This window comes from Varanus komodoensis, unplaced genomic scaffold (assembly GCF_004798865.1).
Source record: "Varanus komodoensis strain SLA01 unplaced genomic scaffold, ASM479886v1 scaffold88, whole genome shotgun sequence".
NCBI lineage: Eukaryota > Metazoa > Chordata > Lepidosauria > Squamata > Varanidae > Varanus > Varanus komodoensis.
The window spans coordinates 864,752-881,630 of record NW_025336576.1 but is presented as its reverse complement, the minus strand read 5'-3'; the positions used below and the strand labels follow the sequence as shown (position 1 = coordinate 881,630).

At 51.0% G+C, this 16,879-nt stretch overlaps 1 protein-coding gene across 4 annotated transcripts in view; it reads left to right on the top strand.

Annotated features, from left to right (window-relative positions):
- Positions 1–11,893, top strand: part of GFPT1 (glutamine--fructose-6-phosphate transaminase 1) — a 33,689-nt gene extending 21,796 nt beyond the window's left edge. For all 4 annotated transcript variants that reach the window (XM_044417320.1, XM_044417319.1, XM_044417322.1 and 1 more), the window contains 5 exons: positions 3,392–3,506; positions 4,950–5,077; positions 6,147–6,314; positions 7,723–7,884; positions 8,736–11,893. In XM_044417320.1, coding sequence (XP_044273255.1) covers positions 3,392–3,506; positions 4,950–5,077; positions 6,147–6,314; positions 7,723–7,884; positions 8,736–8,780 — 618 coding nt within the window. In that variant the 3' untranslated portion in view covers positions 8,781–11,893. The remainder of the gene's footprint in view (positions 1–3,391; positions 3,507–4,949; positions 5,078–6,146; positions 6,315–7,722; positions 7,885–8,735) is intronic.
- The last annotated feature ends 4,986 nt before the right edge of the window (positions 11,894–16,879 follow it).

Here is a 16,879-nt window from a genome sequence, read left to right as displayed (position 1 = left end):
AATGCCTAATACAAAAACTTCAAGTTTAAATATTAAAGGTTTTTGTAACATTTCCTCATGCCATTTATGTATTTTAACCCAGTATTTTTTTGCCATATCGCAAGTCCACCACATATGATAAAAAGTACCAGGTTTATGTTTACATTTCCAACATCCATTTGACATATTTGGAAACATTTTTGCTAATCTATTTGGCGATAGATACCATCTATAAAACATTTTATAAAGATTTTCTTTATATGAGGTTGCTAAGGTTACCTTGATATTTCTTTTCCACAGCTTTTGCCATCTCTCTAACTCAATATTGTATCCAAAATTTTGTGCCCATGTTATCAAGGTTTCCTTAACTTGTTCGTCTTCCATTCTCATATCCAAAAGAAAAATTATATAGTCTTTGATCATTTTTTCATCTGATTTTAAAATCATTTGATCAAATGTTGTTAATTCCTTATAAAAACCACACATTTTGTAATATTTAACATATCTCGATTGTATTTGAACCTAGTGCCACCCCCAAGAAATATCAATACCCTGCTCCTGTAGTTCTTGATTCGGTTTCTATTTTCCATCAGTATCCAAACTGTCATCATATCTCACAATCATATTAAAATTCAGTGCATTTGGATATGCAAGAGCTTCCATGGGAGAAAGCCACCTCGGCAACTTGGTATACTGCTCTGTCTTTCGCTTTTCCCAAGCTGACATTAATGACTTTCTAATAGAATAATTTAAGAAACAACCATGTGTCTTACACTTCTCATACCACATATAAGCGTGCCATCCCATTTGTAGATCATGCCCTTCAAGGTAAAGGATTCTCTTATTTCTTAAGGTTATCCATTCTTTTAAGCACATTAAGACAGAAGCTTGATAATACAGCATCCAGTCAGGAAGGCCAAAACCCCCATTCCCTTTGGCCTCCTGAAGCATTTTTAATTTAATCTTTGGTTTCTTCTTTTGCCATATAAATCTCAAAATTTGGGTGTTTAAATCATAAAAAAAATTGTATCAATTTTTTTGGGAATTGTTTTGAATAAAAATAAGAGCTTTGGTAATATATTCATTTTAACTATTGCTATTATTCCCAACAATGATAATTGCAAATTAGCCCATTTTTCCAGATCACTTTTAATTTCCTTAGATAGTTTAACATAATTATCTTCTTTCAATGTAGCACATATAGCTTTAAGAAAAAAATCCCAAGTATTTAACCTTTTTGACAATTTGAAGGTCTAAATTTTGCAGACAACTTGTTACGGTGCTTTCCGGCAAATGGAATTTACAGGCTGTGCATTTTCCAACATAGTCACACTGTTCATGATTTGTTGAACTGTTTTGTGGTGAAATTTTTAGAAAGACTGTGGAGTGTGGTGCATCTGCTCCATTGGCAGGGTGCGTGTAGGGCTGGTGATGAACACGTTCAGAGCTGAATCGACATTCACCTTTGTTCAGAGAGGTGGTGAGGTACAGTGGTTAAGAGCGTGGGCCTGGGACGCAGGCGATCCGGGTTCAAGTCCCTGCTCAGCCATGGTACCAGCTGGGTGATGTTGGGCCAGTCACAGACTGTCAGCCCAGCCTACCTCGCAGGGTTGATCTAGTGGGGATAAGATGGAGAGCAGCAGGAGAGACGGATGTGAGCCCCTTTGAGTTCTGCAAAAGGCGAAAGGCCAATAGCTCTACTATTATTCCTCTCCCTCCACCCTGCAGTTCACACCCTGGGTTGTCCTGTGTCCCTGGATTTGTGCAACGCCGCATCCAAGAGTTTCAGCATAGGCAAGCTCAAACATTACGTAGAAAATCGATGTTTTAATGCCAGCTGAGCAGCTAATCTCAGTCGTGTTGCATTCCTAACGCTCCGGACGATTGTCTGGCCTCCCTTACGGAGCCTTTCCAGATGCCCAGGTCTTCCGGGCTGCCGCATTTTTTCACATGGGGCTGAGATCAAGGCAGAGTTACGAATAGCACGGGTGGGAATCCCGAGGACACGTACAGCGTTAGGCATGGCTTATTTCACGTGAGCGAAGGACACCGCTCCTGTGTTCTGTATTATTCTGCAAAAGTTTCTGTAAATCGCGAGACTCCCAGCCGTAGCTTTCCAGGGACCGTTTATTGGGAGGCTCCCCAAGTGCTTAAAACCACAAGTTTCCCTCCCTGCTTCCATAAATGTCCTCACCCCCTTCTTGTGCCCCCCTCTCCGGGCGGCAATTTTCCCCTTTCCCCTACCCTTCAATCCACCTTATAAAGGTTGCCAAGCAGGTTCCATGTGCAGTTTTCCTCTTGAATTTCTATAAAGCAATCAAGCTATTTCCTTTTCTTCCTTTTAAGGTAAGTTGTATACCTATATAGAAAGAGAACCGCTGCAGTATTAAATTGGCTACAATGCTATGAATTCACTTCTTGGTACAGATGTGAAGTGAGGTAACGGCGGCCAGGTTCGACTTGCTTTAGGCTGCATTAGCTCCCTTGGAAATAGGTTTGCCATTTCCCACAAGGAAAATTGAAACCTGCAAAATCTGCTCCCCAAATAGGTGGGGGCTGCAGCCCAGCTCTGCCCGGTCCACACCCAGTGTATGGCTCGTGTGCGTGGGCTGCCCGTTTGGGCCAGCGGCAGTGCTTGGCGTGTTGCGTCCCGAAGCCGCCTGGCAGAGTCCCAGCAACACCAGCTGTTGCGCATTGCAGTCTCCTTCCACTTGAGATTATGTTTCTGGCAAACGCGGTCACTGTTCAGGGTAAGGTTTCGCCGTGAGCCCAGACGGTCCTTACTTGGGAAAACCGCATGGGCAGGTGAACTGAAAATGCAGCTAATGGCATCGGCTGGAACAACCGGCTTCTTGGGGGTGGAAATCCCAAATTAGAGGCCGTTGTCGTCCTGGGGGGCTTGCAAGCCCCACTCGCTTGCCGTCCGGCACCTCGGGCATTCTCCTGCTTTCCACTAGGGGGCAGGCTCCGTCGACGTGGACCTGGAAGCGCAGCCCACGGCCTCCCTAGGCGAGGCGTCTGTCCCCACGGGGAGCTGGGGGGGCTGGCCTCTTGCATTCCCAGCAGGCTTGAACACCCCCCTCCCAGAAGTCCGCTTGGTCTGCCGGGCCAGGGAGACAGTCTGCATGCGGCACGCTCGACGTTGGCTTATAAGCTAGACTCGACCGGTCATCTCCAGGCTCCTTCGGGCTGGAGGTGACCTGAGCTAAGCAAGGTGGCAAGGGCATTATCTTGGACATGGCGTCCACCTTCACACTGGAGGAAGGGCCAGCTGGTGCCCTCCGGGGCCCCACGGAAGAGCTCGGCTGGAAAACATGGTCAGGGCACCGCGAAGGCCGCCGTGTGCCCGGCATGACCCTCCTGTGCTGTCCGTTTTAGCAAATGATGCATCGTGGAATTCTCTTTTCCCTAGGCCTACACAAGCCAGTTTGTTTCCCTAGTGATGTTTGCACTCATGATGTGCGACGACAGAATTTCCATGCAAGAAAGGCGGAAAGAAATAATGCGAGGCCTCAAGCTGCTGCCAGGTGGGTGCCAGCGATGCCCAGCACCGCAAAGACAAGCCCGGCCCTCTGAGGGTGTTAACCCGCGTGTTCCCATGTGCGTGGATGTCCGCAGCGCCAGGGTTTCTGCAGTCGGTGGTTTTAGGTACTGGGGAAAACAGGCCGCGTTAACTGGCTTACAAGCCAGGGTGTGGGCAGGCAGTTAGTGCCCCAGGCTGATATTTCCGTCCCTGCTCTCTAGAGCTCCCTCCAGAGCACGGCGTAAAAGCAGAGCGAAGAAAAGGAGGGCTGCCGTTCCGGGCCACAAGGGTGGGGCACCTTCCTTAATTAGAAGAATCCTAAAGTCCAGTAGCTTGGGATAGATTTAATCCATCCTCTCTGAGTTCAGCAACTAAAATCAAACCACTTCAGCTCTGGCACAATATTTGGGCAGGTTTTTAAAGCATTACTAGTTGGGCTGAAGAGTGAAAGGAAGTAAATAGAATAAAAAAGTTTTTCCTGCCATCTGGCTTATGCAGGAAGACTTAAAATCAGCATTAAATGGGTCTTGATAGGTTGATCAGCACAAGAGCAGAGGCTTGGCTGGGACTGACTGTTGAGTGGCTGTGCCCAGACCGTGGGACTCCTTGCCTGGGGGAGCTCCCTGGGCCCCCTTTCATTTGCATTCCAGCGCCTGGCAGGCTGTTTGCCCCTCTCTTGGATTGTCTTGGGGTGCGTTGCCCCACGCCAGACTCCCGTGTTAGCTGGAGAAGGCTTCTTTGCTCACTGTATTGTTGTGAATAAAGAGTAAATGCAATTTTAAATCGGTTTTAAGGATTTGCAGCAACTCAGCAGCACTAACAAGGTGGCATTTACCTGCTCACAAGCTAGATTCCTCCTCGGCAGCGGTTGCGTGGGGTGCCATTTTTCTGGTCAAAAAAGCGGGAATGGATGTAGCAGAAGTTCTAAAATGCGATCCATTTTGGCATCTGTAAGAGCAGTTTTCAGAGCCGTGTGCTCCTAGGAAGGCAGCGGTCCATCCCGCTGGAAGATCCTTTAGCCCAAAGGAAAGTCCTTTAGAAATGCGGGAATTCCGGGCACTGGAAACGTATGTTGCTCTGTTTCTAGGATGGTTCTTAAATGCCACAAATGCCGTTCTTTCCTGCACCTGTTTGTGTTCACACAGAGCGCTTTCCCAGAAAGTGGGGTGTTATGTCTGCAACCAGGTAACTCGTTGACCAAGTCCAGGTGCATAAGCCGCCCTCACGCTTCAGGCCCTGGCTTCTCTGAGGAGGGCTGGGCCAGGATTTGGAGGCCCCCGTGCCCAGGGAGGCTCCGGCCTGGTTCCCGCTTGCAGGGGGCACGGCCGCTCTGCTCCCCCCGCCCAGCCCTCCGGTGCCTGCCCTGTGTGCACGTGGGTGCAGTTCCCGTGTGTGTGACCGCATCCCTGTGTGCCTCCGCCCCCCCCCCTTTTGCCGCTTGTGGCAGATCTGATTAAGGAAGTGCTGAGCATGGACGACGAGATCCAGAAGCTGGCCACGGAGCTCTACCACCAGAAGTCGGTCCTCATCATGGGGCGCGGGTACCACTATGCGACATGCCTGGAGGGTGCTCTGGTAAGGGGCCTCTTTCCTCTCCCTCGCATCGGACCCTCGCTGCGTGCCCCGCCGCTGGGACGCCGGCCGGAGAAGCCGTGCGTGCAAAGGGCAGCCCCCGGAAGAAGGGAGCAGGGTGTGCGAGCGGGGAGTGCAGCCAGCCCCGGAGGCCTCAGGGTGGAGGAGGGGAGGGGCAGCCAGTCTTGCCGCGGGGTCCCAGGGGACACGCCTGGGAGGAGCAGGTGAGGGGACAGACCCCGGCGTGCCCCCCATCCATCCGGCTGTTTTTGCAGTGAAGGCTTCTTGGTACATGCAGACAGTTTTGACTTCCGCCTGCCAAATGCCGGGAGTAAAAAGACAATCGATCAATCAATCCTTTATTTGGTCATTGACCAGCCAATAAATAAAACACCAAATTGCAATTAGTTAAAAATAAGAAAAATACAGTACTAGTAAAATTACAGTAATTAAGATAAAGTAAATAAAAGCATTCTGGTAGACCTAGCAACATTTAGGGTTAATTCTACCATGCACTGTACGAACTATCGAACAGTATTTGGCTGTAGTCAAGGAGATAAAATCGGATTGATTGGATAAAAATATCTTGAGATAAAAAGAATCAGAGTAACCAGGATATTTAGAAAAGAGTGGAAATAACAGGTAAAAAGATATTAATGCTTTCTAGAGTTCTTTTACTCCCCTCACAGCATCTCAAACTAAACTGAGTAAAAGGGCAGAAAGATGAATTGCGATGTTTTGTAGTGTGTCTGGGTTCGGCTCAGGGTTTTCAGAATAAATGACAGTTCAGTGCACTGACTTCAAAAACTAATTCCCTGGGACGAACAACGGTAACATGGAACTCCTCGGGCAGAAGAGAAGGGCATTGCTTGTTTCTAAGACTTCCATGCTGCATTGTAAAATCGTAATCTGAGCTGCGAGCTGCTGGGTTATTTATCTCCTGTGAAAGCCGGGTCTCTGCCACGGCTTTCCAACCGACGTAGTGTGCTTCCTCGCTCGTTGTGTTGTGACCCTGCGTCGGCTGAGGGCGCGGGTTGGGGAGGCCGCCTGACGCACTGTGCCGTCTCCCCAGAAAATCAAAGAGATCACGTACATGCACTCGGAAGGCATCCTGGCCGGCGAGCTGAAGCACGGGCCCCTGGCTCTGGTGGACAAGCTCATGCCTGTCATCATGATCATCATGCGGGACAACACCTACGCCAAGTGCCAGAACGCGCTGCAGCAGGTGATCGCGCGGCAGGTAAGCCAGCCGGGCTCCTCCTGGGCCCTCGGGTGGGGACGGGGCTCCTGCCCCCAGCTCTCTCCCCTTGCCCAGTCCCTCCGCTTGTCGGGGGGATCGGAAGCGCTTGCTCTGTTTTGTTTATTCAGGGGACTTCTATGCCGCCCCATTCGCCGAAGCCTCGGGGTGGCTCACAGACATAAATAAATAACATCCTATAAAACAGTGTAATTTAACAGTATAAATTATGTTGCGACAGGATGGGAAGGAAGCGCCCGTTTTGTCTGTCCCAGCTTGATTGGTCTGTCCAGGTCTGTAGCCCTGGCTGAATCCCAGGCTCAGTTCAGGGAAGCAGGCCTGTGCTCCGAAGGGGCTGGGGAGGCGGAGTGGCCGACTTTGGCTCGGGCAGTTCTCTACCATGCTTCCTATCCCGTTGGCTCGGTGACCTCGAAGTCTTCCCTCTTCGGAGCAGGGAGGGACAAACGGACGGTCCTCAGGATGTCCGGTTCCTGACTGAAGCCGGGCAATGTTTTCCCTCTTACAGACGCTTCCAAGGGCAGGGCTCCTACCACAGTGCTTGCCCTCCTTGTGTGGGGCCAGAATCTCTTTTGGCCTTGGAAGCGAAACGTGAGCCAGAGCACCCGTTCGGCTGAACCCTTGCTGGTGCAGGAAGCGGGGCGGGAGAATGCCGGAAATCATGGAGAGCGATGACGAGATTTGCATTGGGGGCGGGGTCACTGCCTCGCACGTAACTTCCGCTTGATCAGAAAACCAGCCCTCCCCCTTGCCATGCACAAGGGGGACAGACATGCAAAGAAATACAGCTGGCTACTAGCATCCCGTTCAGCCTGCGCATTCAAGCTGGTGAAGGTGGGCACTGAATGCGGGGAGTGTGGATTACTTGCCAGGCAGCACATGAGGACTAGAAACTTGAAGCAGAAAAAGAGGTGGGCCTCTCTTGAGTGTTCCTCTTCTCCACAAAGGCAGCCTTTTGGAGCTAACAAGTTGGCTGACTCTGGAACGTGTGAGCAAGCCCAAGACTAAACGCCAATTTGATTGGGTTCTGACTAATTGGGGGTAAAGTAGGAAAGATGGATATCGTGCCCATTTTCATTAATACTAGCCAGTAATTAGGGGAATGGTGGTAAATACCCCAAAATCTGGTTCTTAGATTTGTTTCCGGGGGCAAAGGGGCATATAATAAGCGAGGTGCGGCATGTGCCCCTTTCTGATGGCGGCGCAGCTTAGATGGAAAAATGGTGCGTCCACGGGAACGAGCTCCCGGGGGAGCCGATCTCTTGGGCAGACCAGCCCGTGCTGTGCCTTCGACTTAAGCGGCGGGCAGTGGTAGTTGGGGGATGCACCCCGGGGCCTCTCTGCGCCCTCTGCCCCGGCGTGGGTGCGGCCCCTGACCCGGCGTTCCTCGCAGGGGCGGCCTGTCGTGATCTGCGACAAGGAGGACATTGAGACCATCAGGAACAGCAAGCGCACGATCAAGGTCCCGCACTCGGTGGACTGCCTGCAGGGCATCCTGAGCGTCATCCCGCTGCAGCTGCTGGCCTTCCACCTGGCCGTCCTCAGGGGCTACGACGTGAGTGCCGCCCTGGGGAGCCCCCGGTAGGCTCTGCGCCTCCGCGTGGGGCGGCTGGCTTCCCTGCGCGAGAGCGAGGTGGCGAGCCCTCCGGGGGCACCTGGGCCGGGGGGGGGGGGTCTGCCTCTCCTGCGCCCCAGCCAGCAGGCTCTCACTGGCTCGTGGGAGTACCTTGCCGGAGGCTAAATGGTACATTCTTCATTCCTGCTCTCAAGCAAGTTTAGAACAGAGAAAAAGTGATGGTGTGCATCCCCCTGCCCGCCCCCGCCTGTCTGTTTCAGGGGAACAGTTTTCCTTTTCCCCCGTGGCATCAGCATTCTGCATTTCTGCTGTGCTCAAGTCTCCCGCTTGCGTATTCGGAGTGCTGGCAGCCTCGCCACCGATTCTGTGGTTTCTCTGACTCCGCTCTGCAGGGAAGGCGTTCCCAACGGAGCAGCCCTGCCTGTGGGGCAGCTCCGAGAAAGCATGTCCTTGGGTCACCAGGGAAGGGGGGTGGTCCGTGGGAATCCGTAGTGACTCCTTGCTGCACTGCGTTTGGCTGGAAAGGAGAACATGCAGCCCCGGAGCGTGGTGCTGGGCGGGCCCTTTTTCTGACCTGTAAAGGCTGATCAGAGAAGGGGGCGAGAGACTGAGAGAGAAGCTGACTTTTGTGAAGTGCTTGATCGCCACCTCCATCGTCATGACAGACACTACTCACCCCAGACCTCGCTTAGGTTTCCACACATGACATATTCCCTGCAGTTTGGATCCACTCCTTTGATCTATATGGCAAGGTGCAGGCAATTTCCCACAGCAATGCCCTTTTATTTAAGTTTTTGTCCCTCACAGTCCTCCTTTCTTCTTTTTTGCAGGTTGATTTTCCAAGAAATCTGGCCAAATCTGTCACAGTTGAGTAGAATACTGAAGAAGAGACTCTCTCTTTTGATACTGGCCGATGTTGATTTTAAACAAAGCTCTCCCTTGATCAAATCTGAATTCGTATGTACCGGTCTTCACCACTCGGGTGTGTTTGTGACAGGGCCTGTGCCTGCAGCATTGTTAAGTGACACTCATTTCGAAGTATAGTTTTTTCTCTAAAAATTAATGATGCTCTGCTGTCTAGCTTGATTGTTTCAGGTTTCCCTCGTGCTGTTTTGCATCACTTCCTAATTATCCATAGATGTTCAGATGATAAAATCGTTCCAGAAACGAACTGGGAAACGAGGTAGCCCCAGAGCTCTGTGCTCTTCTTGGAAAAGCAGCCTTCTCCCATTTCAGCGGGACTTTCATTGTTGCCAGAATGTGCCACCCACAGAGAATTTCCGGGCTCGAAGGGGGCTAGTTATCTAGTGGGTTCCTACACCCCCCAACAGTAAAAGCGTGTGCCGTTGGCCAGCTGAGGCACCGAGGTGCTGGTCCCCTGGCCTGGAGCCCTCCAGCCTTCGCAGCTCTGTGTGGGCTCCATTTCTGAGACCGGTTCCACTCCTGGGAAAGCGCTGAAAGGAAGCTCTGCTTGGTTGGTCCTGCAGAGGCTAGACATGAGACGGGGGGCCTGCTTCCTCTCCTATCTTTGAGGGGGAGAGCCACCATCTTCGGCCTTCGCTTTGTTGTATTCCTGTGCGGTGGGAAGATGAGGCCTTCCCAGAACTGGGGCAAGCTTGGCCTCTCCCACAGCAAAGTAAGGGCAAAGCCGCCATGTGCACGGGGGTCAAAGGAGCGCAAGGGCAACACCAGGTTTTCTTACCAGAGGAGGAAGGGGGGGAGAGCCCTTCAGCTCTCATGTGCTCGGGTAAGGAGCACAGACATGGAACACCGGCCGAAAGGGTAGTCCCCAAACTGGCGAGCATCTTGCATGCAGAACCAGCACAGACAATTCCATTTCCATTTTCTCGGAAGCATTGCTCTGCAGTGAATTCTCCTTCCTGCCCAAATCTACGGGAGCAGTTCAAGCGGGAGAAATGGCCTGGAAGCAAACGCCCCGCCCTGCCTCCATACAAACCGTGATGGCGGCCAGGTGCTTCTTTTCGACTGACCATGAAATAAGAGTAGCGGTTAGCATCTGGGCAGGCAGTGGGCGTAGTCCTGAGCTCAGAGGTGGAAGAGGCAGGTGGGTGTCTGTCTTTGCATGCTGTATGCAAAAGCTTTTTCCCACTCCAAAAAGCACCCCTTTTGGCAGCTGCACGGATGGGGCGGCACCTGTGCAAACAGGCATTGCCAGACCAGAATGGGGGACAGTGCTAAAAAGGAGGCTTATCGCCCCCCCCCCCAGTAATGCAGGAAGAACTTGCCCCCTCCCTCTGCGCAGCAGTTACTTTAGCTAAATCTGGCTCTGTGCTACTGGGTCTCTAAAACGGGGGGAGGCAGCGAAAGGGCAGCCCGGGGGTTGTCTGCGTGGCCGGCAAGTGAGTGGGTGGTGGGGCCATTCCCCCCACGTGTACATTTTCCCCCTAGGAAGCTTCAGGGCAAAACCAGGGCAAGGCAAATAATTAATTTGCTAATAAATAATTAGCTGTAATTAGCCACTTCCCAGCTTTAAACAGACATGCGCTGCCTGAGAGTTTCCTGATCTGGAAAAAGATCTGCAAATTCTGATGTGGATTTACAGGTTTGATGGAGCAAGCAGGGTCCGGAATACTCCACCCGCTCCCTCTTGCTTCTCCGTTTGTCTGAAGTTGTCTTACCCAAGCAGTCGAGGATTCTCTCTCGCTTTGCAGAGAGCCAGCGAGTAGAAAAACAGCAGCCATGCATTCCTTCCAGCATCATGTGTATGCAGGTGAGGCAGGTAGGAGGCTTAAAGATACTGCAGCATTTGCACAGTGGGGAAATAAGAGGGGGGGTCCCGCAGTCAGAGGACCACCGAGGGAGAGCAGCCATGGCGGGCGCCCGGGCCCAGCGCATGCCGCACCGTCGCGCAGCTTGGAAATCCAGGGGCAGCTGCAGGCGCGGGATCCAGATTGTCCAAATCGACGTTCTTGTCCTAGTCGAGGGGGCAGGGTGGGCCTCGAGAGCTGGGAAGGGTGGCTTTCGGCAAGACTATCGCAGGCCGTGTTGCAAGAGCAGAGTGACCTAAGCTAGAGAAAATGCAGCTCTATCAGCGCAGTCAAATTGAACATCAACTTACTAACTTCCCCCTGTAAAAACAGGACAAGAAAGTGATGTGATGGGGAAGCCATGGGGATGTCGGGGTGCGGGCCCTTCCTTTTCCAGTTTGCGGGGCAAAGCGAGCGTCAAGTCACTTTCCCACCTGCCTCGCTGGCCTAGAGCCAGTCTCTGATTTACGGGCGCCGGGCCGAGGCTTGTGGCATGTCTTGAACACTCACGTCCAGCTTCTTTTGCACTCATACGAAATGTTACCTGCCGGTCAGTTAAAGATTCAAAGTAACCTACAGTGGAACACTGGATCGTTGTGAAATGCTGTGTTGTAAAGAAAACCTTCCTTGCGAATGTCTGTGTTTCGTCATGTCAGAGTGAAGGTCCGTCCTCCCACTCGAGCGCCGTCAAGCCCGTGTCTGGGCTGCCAGTGGCGCAGAAATGGGCCAGGGCCCCTCTTTGGAGGGGCGGTCTGGGGCACTGGGAGGATGCTGGGGAAGGCGCCAGCCGGGTGGCAGCGGTGCCGCTCGGGACCTTGGGGGCGCCAGCTGCACCGCATTGATGGCCGAAAGTGAAGCAAGCTGATGGAGGAAGGGCCCCAGCCGCCTCCCTTCCTCTTCGAGTGGCCAGCCCAGTGGGGTACCACCTGCTTCGGGTTTTCCGGCCTCCAAAACAAGGCTGAGGGCTGCCTCTGATGGAAGGAAAAGCAACGTTTGCATGCGTGTGCGTAAAGCGGGAACTTCTCACTTTGGCAAATGTCAGTCCTTCCTTTCTCGGCTTGTTTTCCTTTTGAATGTACATAACCAACCTGCCTTGGTTTAAGGGACCATTCTGTACTAGTTTTCCGTGCGCACTACACAGTGCAGAATTGTATCATGTAGGTTATTTCCTAGAATCTTTTGTATTTTGCTCTTTGAATAAATGCCCAAACTTACCACGATGTTGACTGGTCAGTCCATGGCTGTTCCTTCCACACCACCAGCACCTAATCGCTACCTGGTAGGACCAGCTTGGGAATTAAAATGGCATCTAGCCGTCACTGTCGCCAGCAAGTTTGTGTGCAAGTTTTTGGTTAAATTTGGAGAAGTAAATTTCAGCTAGTAAATTTCGACAAGCCTACATTGAATGCCGGCCATTGCTTTTAAAATGGCATTTGGTCTATTTTGATGAACTCACAATATTAAATACATCTCTGCAGCATCTTTCTCTTCACATTCTTTTATCCTTGGCTTCAAGGCAAAATGTTAACCAATGATCAACCGAGCATGGATAGATTTCTACAAATTTAGATACCTTCTGCAGCGGACTAAATTTTACTATGGGAAAAAGTGGATGCGAAGGCCTGGGAAAACCATTTTTCCCCTTCTTCCTCAAAAGCCTTTTTGTTTTTTTCTCTGAAAAAAGTGAACTAGTGTGGATAATTATTACTGTTTATTTTCTTTCTCTACCGCCCAATTGCTGACACCGTCTTGGCAGTTTATACCAACCTAATGACGCATGCTGTTTTACAACAAGGAATAAAATGTTTAAGCCAGGATCTCATAAATGGCTATCTGGAGTTACTGTTCCAAAATTTTTCCTAAGAAGGGGGGTGGCGTTGTATACAAGCCCCAAAGATGAAAAACTAGACATTTTGACCCTACGGGGGTAAGATGGTCTATTAAATTTTGCGAAGAGTCCCAACATAGTTATTAATTCCATTTCTTATTAAATGTATCAGTAGAATGCCTCTTTTGTTGCTAGACAGAACGGGACCATCTCACAATGTGGGGAGGAAATTTGCATCCGTGGCCATTGCTCTACTGGGGCTTGTTCAGGTTAGGCAGTGTGGCAATTTTAAACCTCCCAGGTGAGAGAAACACACGGTTATTCTGTTGCTGCCTCTGGTTCTTAAGAAGCAAAAGCACTAGAAGGCTTTGTTCCATGGCAAACAGTTTTGAATCACGTTCCAAGTTAGCAAATGCTCCCCTTGTTATAAAACTGCTCCGGTCCCCAGGCTGCTCTGTGTCCTAATCTACATTACTTTTTCAGCCTCTTGCCTCTAGGGTACAGGCCCAAAATTTCCTGCTAGCCCTGCAGGAAGTTTCCTTCCCAGCCAGGCAGCTTTTCTTCCGAGAGCTTTGTCTGCAAATAGTTTTGTTCCCTTGGAAACGCAACGAGGTGTCTAGGACTTCACTGCAAATACAAAGCGGCATGGAAGACAGACGGTCCATTTCATCTGAGCCCAGCCGGCCCACAGTTTCTATTTGACAGCATCCCATTTTGCTCTTGTAAACAGAATATACAAACAAGTGCTCAAATTAACTCTTTAATAAAATAAAAACTGACAGAGTAATGCCTGTATCTAAAAATGACTCATGCAAACAAGCCAAGAGCGCAAAACAGTTCTGCTGGCCGAATAGCCATTCATTTCCTCCACCAAAGGCAGCCAAATCTACCTGAGAAAAAGCTCTTTAATAACTCGCGTTTTCTTCACCAGTTGCTAACATTTCCTTCTTGCCATCCTTCCAGTGACTTTCAAGAATCCCACTTTGGTCACCACTGTTGGATGTGACATGCTTGGCTACTGCGTCTTGGTATTCCTATGATTAATAAATCCATCGTCCCAGTGGCCAATGTAATACTTTACTAGGATTTCATCAAGTTTTGATCATTTTGACAATTTTTTTCTGTTTTAAGCCATGACCCTGAGGTTAGGATCTTTAAATAATGTGATTCTTCCAGGAAATGCAGGAAGTATGTGCCATCCAATGGCTTCCATGGCCTGCTCCTTTCGCTCTGTTCAAAAACTTTCAGAATGGCTACTTTGGGCAAACTTGCTTTAATGAGTGCCAAGAGAAGATACGTACACAGTACTATATATTTGCATATAGTACACCAGCCAATTCAACCTCACTGTTACATAGCATTAGTTGCCGATTAACTTTAAGGCTTACAGGCAGAATCCAACGAGATTAAGTCCCATTGATTTCTCTTTCTTGAGCATCAACATGTCCTGGGCCAAGAGCATTAGCCCTTGTGGTATCTGCACAACTGACGTGGAGGCCATACACTCGTTCTGCACGCTCCCAGCCTTGGCAAAATTAGTGTGCCTCCTTCCCGCTGGTCCTCTGGAGCACGCATGGAGGCTGACGTGGCTTTCCGAGCCAGCTTCCTGGCCAGGAGGGCAATGAAGGTCGGAGCTTGGCTTGCGTGGGACGTGTGTGGCCCCGTGGGAGGGCAAAAAGCACTCCGAAGGGGCAGCAGCCCTCAGAAACTCAACCTGGGCGCGCTCCAGCGGGAGAGTCCACCGGACAAGCCTCCGCGCACGGGGGCCAGTCGTTCTGGCGCGGCTTGTGCAGGACAGCCGCCTCCCCCCCCCCCAGATCGTGCCCTTTCGGCCCACAGCCACGTCTCGGACACCTCCCGTGACAGCGGCTGAGCAAAGGGGCCACGTGGGATGGGCGGCCACGCCAGCCACCTCGCCTTCCATGAGAACCGCTCGCCTGCTGCTTGCAACCTTTCCTCAGAGCCTGCGTGGAAGATGCCCCTGTGACTGCAATTAATGGTCTGTAAAGGAGGTTTTTGTCATTACAGGAAATATTTATACATTAATAAAAGCAATACAATCAAAGAAAAAAACAAAACAAGCACAGCTTGATACAATAACATGCCATGAAATATCATTGGCTTTATAATAATTTACTACAACTGAAAAAAGATCTTTTATCCACACAGGATAGGAAATGCTTCCACTTAAAATATGGCAAGCATGCAGGAATAATATATACACCACATAGTTGGAATTTTGCTTTTTAACTCATGCAGAGAATTTTAGTGTACTTAAAAAATAACTTGGTCCAATTTACCACTTTAAACCCACCCTCTCCCATTAATCTTTTGAAGTCAGAACTGGAAAAGCAGATTTTCTTTTTCATAAAACCAGATGCTATCAAAATAGCTTTATTTTTCTTCTGAGGTTTTGCAGGGATTGCGAGGCGAACAACTGGGCGTGGAATTTTATTTTAGGGTTTTTGTTTTTGTTTTATAATGTTTTCATTCCCAACTTTGGGGAACCTTCAGGGAAGTGTGAAAGGAAAACAAGTGACCAGTCGTGTCCATTTTTTCATTTGTTGAGCGCCATCTGTCAGGATGTTCTCTGGACAGAACCCCCCTTAAAATGACCCCCCCCAGCGCATCTCTTTGCCACCTCGGGAAGGCCGTGTGGGAAAGGGCCCCCCAGTTCACCATGCGCGCCAAAGTATCCACCCCGCTGGATCGTGTCCAACCATTGCTGAAGCTCGTGCCAGGGCTTCCCCGAGCATGGCAAAGCAGTCGCGTGACACGAGTGACCACAACCTGCAAACCGAAATTGTGACGTCCCTCCCAGGCCAGTGTCCCAAGCGTGGGTTGCTCTCCTGGCGAGCTGCTTTGATCTGCCTGCAGACAAGGCAGCTCTCGCTCTGGCTGTGGGAGACCGACGGCCAAAGGCAACTGTGCAGGTTAACAAAGTAACAACAACAAGATCCACATAAAATAATTCTTTCCTAGGGCAGTGGTGTTTTGGATGGCATCTCTGCACATAGCCTGTCCTTGCTCTCTCCAATGGTGGCAACAGTTAAGAGTCATGTCATGTACAGGCTATTCCTGAAACTTCCTAAAAATACTGCCGGAAGCTACAAAGGAGGCATTTTAAGTCATGCCAGTAGCTGAAAAACTCCAACTTGCCCAAAGGATTGCAAGCAATGTTTTGGTTAAAAATGCAACTTTTGGGGTGGTTCTGAACGAGGCAATGCACAGCCAGAAAGTTCTGCATGGATTTGCCGAACCTTTTAAAAAGCCGTCCAGCTCACACGTCTCCCGCTAAGCACATGCGCTCTGCACGCACTTCCCCAATACCCCGCGTGCGGCTTTCCTCTGGGACTCAGGTGGCTGCAGGGCCCCTCCTCTCGGGATGACCGGCCCAAAGGGCGCAGGGCTCCCTCACGGCTGGCCGGACTTCACGCCTCCCCTGCACCTTGCTCTGAAAGTGCTCGGGTCTCCGAGGGGCCGCCAGGTGTGCGGGAATGCCTCGCTGTGCCCCGACCCCTGCCCTGGGGGGTCCTTGGGGAGAGAGGCCACTTTGGAGCATGGGTGGCCCACCTGCTCAGCACCTGCAAGTCGCACTGACTTTAGCGGGAAAGGTAGAAACGTGCGGAAGACGAACCAGGGAACAGAAGTGGGCTCAGCCCGCTTAATTCTATGCACCGAGGCTGTTTTAAAAGAACCAGCATAGGGTGCTTTTGGAACTTATTCTGGGAGAAATTTTAAAAGCCACCGGCTATAAAAGTGGTGCAAAAAGAAGAAACAACCAGGAGGCGTTGCTTCTTTGGAGACCCTCCTCGCCATCACTGGGCATGGACACCTACATTAAAGAGTCCGTTATAGTCTCTACATCTAAAACCTGTGCTACTAAGGCAGAGTCTCGCTTATTTTACTACAGGCAAAATGCATACATATGCCAGACTGGAAACGAGCGCTCGCTCCCCCTTATGAAGCTCAAAGATGAGGAGGATGCAGCCGGTGCACCTCGCGGGAGGCTGCTTGGCACGGGACGGCGTGGCTCGGCCCACGCCAGGCACGATGTAAGCGGCTCAGCAGGGGGGCTCACCCTTTCGGACAAAGTGCTGGGGTTATGCCCCTCCTCAGCCCCTCCCCTCCCCTCCCCTCAGCCGGGAACGGGCAAGGCGGCCTTCTAGTGAGGTCACAGTGGTCCTGTTAGCCTGCTCATTGCTACTTTGCCCGCCGGCAAGCTCCTTTCCAGTCCTGCGGGCCACAAACCCTGCACTCTGCACCCGGCCTGGGTTTCTTGCCCCGAGTGCTCCTGGCCAGATGCCCTGCATTCACAAATACCCTCGGGAGGCGGCGGCTGCACCGCCCCCAAGCCTCTGCACAGGTCCTGAGGGCG